The sequence below is a fragment of the Drosophila biarmipes genome, chromosome 2L (assembly GCF_025231255.1).
Source record: "Drosophila biarmipes strain raj3 chromosome 2L, RU_DBia_V1.1, whole genome shotgun sequence".
Classification (NCBI taxonomy): domain Eukaryota; kingdom Metazoa; phylum Arthropoda; class Insecta; order Diptera; family Drosophilidae; genus Drosophila; species Drosophila biarmipes.
In genome coordinates, this window is record NC_066612.1 from 3,512,340 (window position 1) to 3,524,429 (window position 12,090).

General features: G+C 46.0%; 1 protein-coding gene across 5 annotated transcripts; it reads right to left on the minus strand.

The window, feature by feature from the left end:
* Positions 1-552: 552 nt before the first annotated feature.
* Positions 553-12,079, minus strand: LOC108029044 (UHRF1-binding protein 1). Of its 5 annotated transcripts, none has more exons than XM_017101099.3 (18): positions 11,581-12,079; positions 9,414-9,615; positions 8,737-9,351; positions 7,964-8,678; positions 7,587-7,616; positions 7,383-7,475; positions 6,248-7,317; positions 6,099-6,180; positions 5,303-5,444; positions 4,685-5,245; positions 4,511-4,625; positions 3,927-3,947; positions 2,892-3,034; positions 2,603-2,726; positions 2,394-2,541; positions 2,160-2,334; positions 1,981-2,098; positions 553-1,682 (listed from the first exon to the last, which is right to left on the minus strand). In XM_017101099.3, exons 1-18 carry the CDS (start codon positions 11,622-11,624, stop codon positions 1,632-1,634), a joined length of 4,449 nt encoding a protein of 1,482 aa, XP_016956588.1. In that variant the 5' UTR covers positions 11,625-12,079; the 3' UTR covers positions 553-1,631. The 5 variants fall into 5 exon arrangements, with proteins under 5 accessions (XP_016956588.1, XP_016956586.1, XP_043949934.1 ...); XM_017101097.3 differs by having other exon boundaries at positions 6,021-6,180; XM_044093999.2 differs by lacking the exon at positions 7,587-7,616.
* Positions 12,080-12,090: the final 11 nt, after the last annotated feature.

Here is a 12,090-nt window from a genome sequence, read left to right on the forward strand (position 1 = left end):
ACCAATAGATATTTTTGCAAATTAATACACTCGAAATATATATATGTATACAACTTGTAAGTGAGATAAACAAGACATCGCCTGGAGAGATCGAAATTTTTAAGTGCAACTTTTCGAGGGTTTATCTTTTAGTTTAGTGCAACTTTACATATGTAATCGCAAGAAAAGAGCAGGAGAAGTACCACGAATGTGCAGTGGGTTTGCTACGAATAGAGACCGAGGTCGAGGCGGCGAGAAGCGCTCTAAGAAGTAATTAATTCTATGAATGAGGCACAACAGCAACTGCAGTTGGCTATGATCGTAAAGTTTCAATAAAAATAAACTCTTATAAAAGTAAACCCCTTGTTTTAATGTGATTAGGGAAGTAACAAAAAATATCTAATATCCCAGTTCAACAAATTATGAATCATCATCACGACCCTGAAAATTCAACATAAATTGGGACCATTGGAATTTGTTGATAAGACTGAGGGCCTGAAAAATCTCAAAACATGGAAAATTTTATGAATATTTTTATGTATCGTTCTGAAAACCAAAATAAAACACTTCACCAACATTTACATTTGAATATATTTGTAATATTTAATGACTTCAATTTTTTATGTTTATTTCGCCTAGCTACAGATGAAAACTTTCGTATAATGTATAACAATCGATAATCGTTTTGGTTTAATATTAATCTTTATAATACAAATACAAACATTTGTTCATTTACAATTCGAAATGTTAAAAATTGTAATTTAAAATTTGTATACGCGTTGCGCTACCGACTTGAGTTTTAGTTTTGATTCGTTCAACATGGTACATTTGATTTAAGTTTGTTTACTAGTAGGCGTACGTGTAGGATGTCCATAACACTTTTGATTATTGTAATGCATTGTATATTTAGCTTGATTAGTAGTTGTGGCAAACATGATGATCGAGTCGATTGGAATGCAATAAGAACGTGAATACAAATTTCAATAGCCCTCGGGCCGGGTCTATCCCACCCGAGAGAATACTATAAAGTTCGATATAATAAATTTGGCCAAATGTTTTGCTAGCGCACGGTTACAACAGCAATGCATACAGTTACTAGAGTTCGGTTTTTGATATGATCATGAATCACAACTATATATGTCCTATCCAATCCTCGTGGATTTAGTATAATATACAAAGTGTTGAGTAGGCGCAATATCAATGACACGACTGTACATAGTTCGAGCTTCCGCTTTGATTATCTTCTTGTAAAATAATTAACAATGGTGGTTAGTTAAAAGTCTGCTTCTAAAAGGCTACGCAATAGGTCAACACAAAGTCCTTCCAAAAAGTACGAATAAAAATAAAGCATTCTTTGGAACGATAGCAAAAGCTTGTGGCAGCTTAAAACCGATAAAAACAATGGGTAAGTATAGTTAGAGTTATATAGATACTCCGGTGTATAAGTAGAATGACGAACGGCAACGTGAAAAGGGCCCGCTCTCGGGCACGGCTCAGTCTTCTGCTAAACTCAAAATCGAACGGCGATGATGTTGAGGACGTCATGGGCTATTGGGCTGTCTTCCGACCACACGGCATACTGGCTGGGGAGCAGCTTAGTGCTAGGCATTGTTGTTCTCGCCGCAGCATTGTATGCAGTCCATGCAGTTGTGCTACCTGTTGCCATCACTCTTGCGGCTCATATTCGATGAGGTCAGTTGAACCTGTAAGAAATGGGAGCATACTCTTAGTTTTCTCATAGATGGAGAGATAAATTGGAAACAAAAGCATTAGCGCGTGTGCAAAGTTGGGGGCGTGCAGGCAAGGCTCAAGCGTGCTGGGCTTTAACTGACCTTCAATCCTTGCATTATTATTTGTGGTGTTCTTAAGCTTAACGTGTTTCAACTTTACGCACAACAACAACAGCAAGAAAGTTTGGGTGAACATTACGATCAACAGAGTTAGAGATAGTGTAACGGTGAGAAGGTCTTTCAAATACGAGCTCTTCACTATTAGAATTACCTGCAAGGAACGTATGGTGTCCAGCAAGGCCTTCTTCTCCTCCAGCAGTATGCTGATATCATCCTGGGCGGCCTTCAAATAGGAGCGCAGCACATCCGACTCCTGCTTGGTCTTTTGCCTGTTGAGTATTACCCAGTAGGATTAGTAACTCCCTTAATAATTTACATTTAAGCCTATACCTATAGCTATCCGTGTTGACCTTCGAGTCCACAAGTTGCCTGCGCAGCTGGTCGTTGTCCAGCTTCATCTGCTGCATCACCAGCTGCATGGACAGCAGCTCCCGATCCCGCTCACGAGGTGCTCCAAACAAGGCACAGCCCAGCGCCTGGTGCTGCGTGGCACTCATGTTGGTATCTGCCATATAAAAGATATATAAATACAGATCGTAAATTTGGTTTATAGCCACAACCCACCTATGGGCTGTATGGTTAACAGGCCACTCTGATCACGCTCCAGGCGCATGCGACCTATGCACAGATTTATGGGCACTGGACCCGGTGAGGTAATGTTTACGGGTGGACGGTCCTCGAGCAAATTGATGCGTACATTCTCCAGGTTTACCTAAGAAATTAGCAGGTCTTAAGTAGCTGTAATTGAGACATATTTGTAGAGTATATCTTACTGTTACAGGCATGGGCGGGGAGATGACCTCATCCTCGGCGAGATCACCCAGGCCAATCACGGTGCTCATGGACAGGTCCATGTTGATGTCTTTCACACGAATCTCGGCATGGTGAGTGATCCAGCTGAAATGTAAAGAGAAATATTGATCAAAATGTATACTTAATGTGGGCAAAAAGGATGGTGAACTTTTTGAATTGAATCTAAACTTTGTTGGTCCATCATCAAACGATAAAGAGTACTCTTATCGATTCTTTAAACTTTTGATTAAACAGATTAAACAGGCTTACCTCTGAATGCGTTTGCGATCAATGATGCCCTCAATTTCCTTCGGCATATTCAAAGTTTCGTCCAAGCGCATACGGATGCAAGGCGGAGCCTCTGGATTATATGGCGCCAGATTCCAGGCTTTGCAACGCGCTCCAAACTTGGTCTGAGTCAAGGGGTAGAGATCATGATACATTTTAAATTTAATTTAAATAATTCCGTGATCATGATTAGCTACTTTTGAAAACAGCTAGAGAACAACATGCTAAGCTAAGGCAACACACCGTGCAATGTGGTTTGAGTGATTTTGACAGTGTTATGATGTTATGGGTGTTATGGGAAAGATGGGGAAATGTTCCTTTTTGTTAAAGAAGCGGGTGTTTTTAGTTATCTTGTTAGTTTAACCAGTACAGTAGTTAGTCGGTGGTATTCGACGCCAATGTTCTAGGTCAGTGGTGCTGTACTTATGGTTCTACTGTACTTCTTTCGGCCGCATTTACCTATGCAGTGTGTGGGCTTTTTGAAAAAAAAACTTCTATGTCTGGAGTAACCAATTCGTTGCAAATCATAAGTCATCAACAAAGCAAATACCAAGGAAATTATAAACCAAAATGGAATTCCGGTGGGGGATCTAGACATGTACTTATTGTGTGGGAGGATCTAGCAAGTATTTGGAGATAGCTTCGTCTAACCGGCACGACATGCTCAAAAATAACATTCGAACGAGTAACCATTTCCAAACGAGTTCCGCAAGAGCCTCTCTCTTGCTACAAAGGCAGAATGCTTGATCAAAGTAATTCCGGGGGGTGTTCACAGTGGCTACCAGCTATGAACGACCCTCGACAAGCTATATATTAACTACTCAACTAGAGGCCAAGAACGCCAAAATGCGTTTGCGAACAAGCCAAAAGTCCACTACAATGAAAGGAAAAAGGTCGCACCAAAAACCATTAAATTAGGTTAATAAATCATAACTTCGATAGTATATACAAAGCGTTAAATAATAGTAATAATCTTAAGCAATTAAGTAAAAAATTTCAATTTTGTACATTTTATACCTTGTTTGCTTGATGCGCGATCTATTTTTTGTTGGAGTGTTGTTCGGTTGTTGTTGATGTAGTTGGTGATTGTTGGTTGTAGTTGTTGAGAGTTGTGTCATGTAGGGATTGTCATTTATCAATTTACAAGTGTTCGTTTCATGTTGATTATAGAGAGTTGAGCACAATAATTGGTTTTGAATTTGTTTTTGGTTTCGATTAGCACACATTGAGATTGATTTGGAGTATATTTAATATTTGTTTTAAGAGAGAAGAGAGAAAATATAATGAGAAAATGATTATATGATAAGTTATCTTACAGAAATTTGCTTTGAATAAACGCTTCGGGGGATTCCCCAACAGATTGGAAAATATAGAAACTTTAACAGTGATTCGTATATAAGAAAATGTTCAGATAAGAGATATCGAAACATGCAGAAAGTTAAGCGCAAAACATTGAATTGAGCAAAGTCTTTAGAGGAACTAAAGAATAACAATTGAATTAAGTTTGTTTTCATATTTACAAATCAAACAGAAAACAACTGAGGGACAAGGAACTAAAGAGATTCCAGCAAAAGCAAATGGAAACCGTAGGAAAAGTGTACCTGCAACTCATCCCAGGGAATGGCGCCACACTCGTCACAGGAAACGGCAGCCACCTGCAGGCGAACCGAGGATTTAGGACCCTCCTGCTGACGAATCAGCTCCACGGTGGTCAACCTTGAATAGATATGCAAGTTTATAACAAACTTTCCAAGAGCATCGATCACTAAAGCAACCTAAAGGTGGCCATGGACACCAGATCGCGTCGCCGCCAGGTGCTGCCCTCCGAGGGTTCCGAGGGCGAGGACATGTTGGTTTTATAGCTGCTCGGCTGCTCCTCGTACACCTCACTGGCCACCTCCACCGGCGAGGCCTTCATGTTGTTGTCGTTGGTAAAAGGATTCAGCCGGAACATGACATCCATGCAGTCCATGGTCTTGTCATCGCCCATCACAATGGCAAAGTTCTCCGAATCGGAGCTTATGTCGCTCTGTATGGAGAAGGTATCACTGGCATCGTCGTTCGGTGTGCCCGACTTAATGGCCGAGTCAATGGAGGTCATGAAGCTCGAGAAGCCCTTCTTCATGGACAGCAGTCCCGAGTTGATCTCTTTGGTAAGACTGGGCACGGTGTCGCCTCCACCAGTTCGATTAGCTGCACTCCGGCCACTCTTCGAGGCGGACGAGATCGATTGCGTTTGGGACTGCGGTTGCGTGGAGATGCCTGTGTCCGGACGAGATCCCTGGCTGGGCGTGGACGAGGCCAACGTGGGCGTACTTTGTATCTGAACGTTGTAGCTGCAACAGGAAAGGCAGTTAGCTAAAAACCTTTCATTACACTGGAAATATACTCACCCATGCGTATTGGGATTGGATATGTGGATGCCACTATCGAAAGGCGGGTCATTGGTCACCGGGGAAGGTGTCTCTACGCTGCCGAAGGTATTGCTCTTCAGCTGGTCCAATGGCGGTGGTGTGGGCCAGGTGATGTTACCGCCTGGTTGGGATTTGTCAGTTTTATTTAAAGATTTTGATTACAATTCGAGGTTTACGATCAGTTTACAATATTATATATGCACTAGAATTGCTGATTGGTTTAGTAATTTAGTACAAAAAGACATGCGAGATATTTATAAGGAGTGTTTATCCGAAGCCAAGTGGAAGCAACATGACTTTAGTAAGGGTATTTACTCATGTTTAAATTAAAGCCATTTACAATTGGCTTCGGAGGAACATCACCTAGATGGAGTGTCTAAGGTCCTAGGTGCCCAGCCTAAACGCATAACAATTGTAAAAGTTGAGGTACGATTCGTAAGCGACAATTACAGCGGAATGAGTAAACTGGCTCCTAGCAGGATTCTAGTTAGTCTGGTGATCTGAGTGATGGGAGGATTGATTTGTAGTATCTGGGTTAGGACTAAGAACAACACGATATCGGTGACAACTACGTGTGGGTTAGACATTAACTAGATTGTGTGTTAGATCGCAGTTTGGTTAGTTTTGTGAGGAGTCACTTAACCATAAAACTAAAGAGAGTTGAAGAAGAGACAACAAAAGATAAATAAATTCTTACTATTCATGTGTAAATCATCACCCAAACTAGCTGAATCGGGTACGACACTTTCAGCATCACCACCACTTGATTCCTTACCAGGTGTTGGCGATGGCATCACGAGCGTCACCTCGATCTGCGGCACAACGCACCCAAAAATGATAGACTTTTGTTCGTTTTGCTGGGAATTACAAAGGGGGTTTTGGATTAAATATGATCACAATCGTTACTCCAATCAATCCTTCTACCTTTTGCAATATGCGCTCGGCGTCCAGGTTTAGGAAGGTGGACATCTCATTCAATTCCTCGGCGAGGCGCAGCAGGAAGAGCAGCTGATAGTGATCGATCTGCAGGCTGACTAGGTTGGAGATGTGTGCAATGGCATGAATATCCGCCGTGCGATCCGGAGCAGGAGCTGGCGGAGAGATTCCCGTGGTAACGCCAGCTAGACGCACATCCTCATCGCTTAGGAAGGGATTGCACGGCTGGAGCGGCGGCAGCGTGGGCAGGGGGGCTAGGCCCATGCTCTCCATGCTGGCCGCCTTCCCGCCGCTCTTTCCCACATCCAGTTGTGCCTGGCCGGAGCCGGAGTGCAGCCACAGTGTGATCGGGACCGCGTCCACGAACGGAATGGATTTGTTGGGACCCAGCGAGCGGGCGCCCAGGAAATCCACCCAAACCGGGTCCAGCTTAATGCACCACACATCCCGCGGCTCCAACCACATGACATAACGGGATAGGTACTGCGTGGATGCGGATCGGGGCAGTTGCTGACCCGCCGTCGTCGTCGGCGTTCCGGGCGACATCATGCTAACATCCGAGGCGGCCACGTGCGACAGAATGCGATCCGTAACGATGCACATGTCACCCTCTACGGAGGGAAAGCCAGAGCCAAAGACCAGGGAGCCCTCCTGCAGGGAGTGCAGCGCCTGGGCTAGATCCGCCCTTGAGCTGCCCATCTCCCGGATGTTGGTCAACGCAAAGCGCGACACCTGAATCTGCATGGTCTTGGGCCGATCCTTTTGACTCGGCGCATCCACCGCCGCCTCCATGACGACACGCGGCATAATCGCTTCCACCTTGACATCCATGTACATCAGATTCGGCTCCTGGTCAACATTGACGGCGGCTGCCTTCTGTGTGCCATTGGAGCCATTGGAGGCAATCGAGCCGCGCGGCAGTGCGCTCTGGGATCCCACGCTGGTGCGGAGCAGGCTCTCGTGCAGATTGAGGCCGAAGGAGTTGAGCCACAGGATTGAGCTGAGATCAAAGTGAACCTGAATGGGATTCACATGCACAAAGATTTTTGAAGGAGGCACTGTTTGAGGGGTTCAAAACTTAGATAAGTATCATAACATAAGGGTTTAGAGAGAATAAACTCACATGGAAAGACAAAGTCCCCGGGATAGTAGAAGTAGGTATACTCCGCATGTATGATGGGCATCTCGGCAGGAAAGGAATACCGGTCCTTGTCACCTGCAAAGGGTTTGGATATTTAATAATACTCCCATATATAACTTCGGTTAACTAGAGTTAAGTTCAAATGCAACATGACATCAGCAGAGTTGGAATCTTTGTGATATTCACCTGAGGATTTGCTCTTCCTTTTATGTTGCGCTACAATTGCAACGATAACAACAGTACAACAACAAAAGCGTTTTAGATGATTCATGGAGTGATGGAATGGTTGAGTTAGTTAAAAGCAACGAGAGAAAGAGAGGCCAAAATGTTACATTAGTTGGAGTTGCTCAAGACCCGCTTTTACGAACTGAGTTATCAGGTGAGATAAGACATTTTCATTAAAGATTAACAAGTTTTTGACGAAGCAGTTTTCCACAAGGAAGGTACTCTCCTCAAAATCAGTTCATAAAAGTAAGGCCTATTGATAACAATTAGTGTTTGTGGGCTGTTATGTGGGCGTGGCTTGTTTGTGAATTCTAATCCATTTCAAGCTGAATCCATACCCGAAACAAACTCCTTAGGCATGGCCTTTTTCCCCGACGTGGTCACCCTGTACAGGGTGAAGTCCTCGATACGCAGGATCACACATGAGCTCATCAGCTTGGCCAGGTTCTCCAGCGTGCTCCTTTGCTGCGCTGCCTGGGAGAGTTGACTGTTCACGGAGGCAGTGCCGGAACCAACGGATCCTCCTCCCGATCCGCCAGCCAATCCGGCTGCCGTGGGCGTACTGCTGCCATTGGAGAAGCTACCGGTTCCATGCTGTGAGCCCAGCATGCTGGCACTGAGCATAATCGGCGAGGCGGGAGTGCTCCGTTCCAGCGGCGCATGGGTGGCCGGTCGATTGGGCTGACTCAGATTAAGCACGGCCTCGCGAAAGGCATTCAGGGATTCCTTGAGCCACAGAGCGGGTGCCACCGACGCCTCCTTGTACTTGGCCCAGTGCGAGCGATCCGATTTGGCCAGGTGATAGGGATAGTAGTCCACCTGGAAGGCGGTCACCGAGACCTGAAGGGCACCGCCCTTGTCCAGATCCGGGTAGCTGGAGCGGCCGTCTCCCTCGTCGTCGCACAGATGGAGATCAATCCGCTGGCTAAAGAAATGATACGAGGTCTCCCGCACATCGAAGGCGTTGAACATGCGTTGCGCATTCGTCGTGTGGGCGGATTCGGAGAGACGATTCTGCTGCTGCTCCACCTGGGCCTTGTACTCGGGCAGAGTCTGGAGGGGATTACACTTCAATAAGCATTCCAAGGTGATCTTAAAACCATTTACTGACCTGCATTTTGCGAGCCGCCTTCGTCTTCTGGGTTGCATGAGTGGCCGCCTTGATCAATCCGGACAGGGAGTCCACAAAATGCAGAGCCGCCTTTAGCTGCGAGTCCGTAAGCACCCACAGCAGGTCGTCCAGGATGAGGACCAGGCGGGAAGCGAGCAGCGAACAGTCGGAGAGCCGTTTCCGGATGGTGATGCGGCACCTGGCGTGGTTGGTCAGCAGGCGCAGTGGGGTCAGCGACTTGTCCTGCGTGGAGCTCGCCTCGATGCGCACCGTCTGCCAGGAGAGCTCCTTGAAGATCAGTATGATGCCCTTCTGGGCGTCCTTGAGCCGCGTCAGCCGGAGATCGGCGTTCGCCCATTTCGGCGTCTTGGACTCCACACGGATGCGCGACATCTGAACAGAGGCGGTGAAGGCGGCGCTCACGAAGTTCACGTTCACCGTGTTGACCACAATGGTGATGCCGTCGACCACCTTGTGAATGAAGCTGTATTTCCCCTGTGGCACTTGCGGCAGGGCTGCGGCAGCAGCGGTGGGAGAGCCTGCTCCCGATCCCCCGCCTGCATCCCGAGTCGTTGGATTGCAGGTCTCGATGGTGATGCGCACCTCATCCAGGGTCTGTACGGGGGATTATGATATATTTCCCTCAATAATTGACCCCAATCCCCGGGATTACTCACCAGCGTGATGGGCACGCTCTTGAGCTTGGTCCAGCTAATCCGGAAGGAGACATGGTTGCACCAGGCGGAGGTGAGGCGCAGCCAGCTGGGCAGCTCCAGCAGCTCGGTGAGCACCCGCTCGTCCAGCTCCAGGTTCGAGAGCTCGCCCTCGCCGCGGAAGGTGCTCAGGTTGATTTTGTCCGAGGAGAGGTTCTTCGTGTAGCTATAATTAGAGTGGGGATAATAGAGTTGAGGCAGAAACAACTTGGGTCGCCAGGCTGTCCCGGCAATTATATCAGCTTCATCGCACACGTCACATTGCATTTCTTACTCTGGAAAATGATGGGGGGTCAGGAGCTACAAGTGTGGAAAGGGGTTGGGAAGCACATACACAAGAAGGCGTTCGGAACTGTCGACGCCAGACGCTCGCCACCCAATTGACCCATTTCCCGCTAATGGCCGGGCATAATTGAAATCGAAATGAAGACATTGATTGGGTCAAAGTGGCGAGAGTCCACGGGAGCGGAATTCCCCAACTTGCTACTTAAGAACTTTTTCCCAAGCACTAAAGCAACTTCGTCCCCAACCCTTGGCGATTGTAAATGCTGATCATACCTTTTCAACTTGAAGGAAAGGCAACCCCTCTATGGGGTTATAAAAAGCTTTCTTTTATCCCCAACTTTTCACCCCCGGACTTGGGCAACAAGTTTGCTTTGCATTTACACATTTGGGCCGCGTTATGTTATAAACTCGGCTTGTTTGCAGCCTAATTGCGTGGAAGGGAACTCGAGAAGCGAAGGGAAAGTGCCGAATGGGGCACAAAAGATATATCCGCCGAGGGGCCAAGACAATGGCAATGTGTTTACGCGTAAATGTGCCTTTGTTTAAGCAGGTGGCAGGACTTGACATATTAAATTCTTGCGGGGGCGGCGAATATATAGAAATAAATGCTCGGAACCTACCATGAAAACGTTATTATTACTTTCCTGGGAAGGGCACTTCAAAGCTTATTAACCGTGCTTATAGCAAGTTGACCTTTTCAGTATTTAGAAGTTATAAATACATGCTTATGTGTGTATTTTATTATGTTTTCCCCTTTTATTATGCAGATTTCGCAGGAAATTAATTACCTTATTGCTATGGTTATAAACCCTATAGAGCTTATCTTTATTGGGTTATCTGTTTACTTGGTATTACTTTGCTAAAAATGTTAATAGCTTTAGAATTATTTATATGAAAATCCAACATTGATTGATATTCCCAAAAACACTCCTTTTAATTGAAAATAATATCAATTAGATGGCGAATTAGAAGGAAAACTATACAATTTTGTCCTAATCAAAAAATAAAATATATCTAGTACTTATAACACTAAGCTTATAAATAAATAAATACATTTTGCGTTTAAAGCTTTTGTTATCTAAAAATAATTAATGGAGAGTTATAAAAAAAGACTGGATTTTTGATCATTATCATAAACTTCCCTGGTTGAAGTAATTTTTTATTCTGTATGCAAATCGAATAACCGAATAGTAGGCAATTGGGGATCCCCCTTTTGAAGACCTTTGTTTAGAGCCCCAGGTAAGCAAGTAAGCATGGGACTTCGCTGCTCCGCCCCGAAAGACCCCCTATTTTCCGGGTTACATCAGGGTCATATCGGGTAACCGTCATAAGTAAACCATATTGCGGCGAGGACAAGGCGGAAAATTGAATTCTGCATGCAAATGCTGGAAAACGAGTTCAGGGGAATGGCAATTCGATTTCGCAGACGACGATGCGGCGCCAGAACGAAAGAAAAACAACAGATGAGGAGGGAAAAGAAACAGCAAGGGTGGGTTGGAATTGGCCAGGCCAATCCACTTGTTACTTTAAAAAGGAAGGGGGCGGGCTGGGCGGTCTGGGCGTGGGGCGAATTAGCATGGGGGGTCACGGGAACGGTAGACGATAAAAAGGGCATAAAAGCGGGCAGTGCACAGGTGGAATAGCGACTAACGGTGCCCTGGGGTGGGTGGGAGGCTGCGAGCAGCACTCACACACACGGCGCACGGAGGAAATCACTCAGAATGCGGAAAAGTGGGAAAAATCAATTCCGAGTCCAAGCTCTGCACCGTGCAAGCTGTTTTAATCAAGTTTCGTAACTCGATTGGCTGGGCGCCGAGTGGACTTAGTGGCTTGGTGGCGAACTTACATGGACAGGTGCTTGAGTAGTTGGTTCTTTATCAGCGAGACCATCTTGCGACGTCAGCAGCGGGCAGCGGGCAGCAACAATAAACAACAAACAGAAAGGGAAACAAGTGAGCAGCCACTGGGAGTATCTGCCGGGTTGAGTAGTTCAGCTGGTGCCGCGCCACATAGCTCCTTCAGAAATCATTGATACACATTTATTGCACGCAAATGGCACTGGGTCTTCCGCAACTCGAAATTCACCCTCGATTTTTCTCTCTGTTGCACTTGTATCGCACTCGACGCGATTCTGATTGGAAACTGCTGGCTGCTGGCTTTGCTCCGGTTCACGGCGCTCACATAGTCGCGGGTGGGTGGGCTGATGACTTCCGATCAAGCGGGCGCGGATTAGTCATATTTTGGAACCCCTTCGAGTCCGAATCTTATCTTGATTTTCGCGTAAGAGACGCAAACTCTTTCTGCTTCTGCCTTTGCCTTTTTGCTTTGCTGACCAGACCAGTGTTGCACAACGACT

Coding starts and splice junctions, on each gene's coding strand:
- LOC108029044 (XM_017101097.3), bottom strand. CDS start 11,624: ATGGTCTCGCTGATAAAGAACCAACTACTCAAGCACCTGTCCAT. Junction 7,617..7,963: donor GCCTAAGGAGTTTGTTTCGG/GTATGGATTCAG, acceptor TTGCAATTGTAG/CGCAACATAAAAGGAAGAGC. Junction 3,948..4,510: donor TTCCCTGGGATGAGTTGCAG/GTACACTTTTCC, acceptor AACAAAAAATAG/ATCGCGCATCAAGCAAACAA.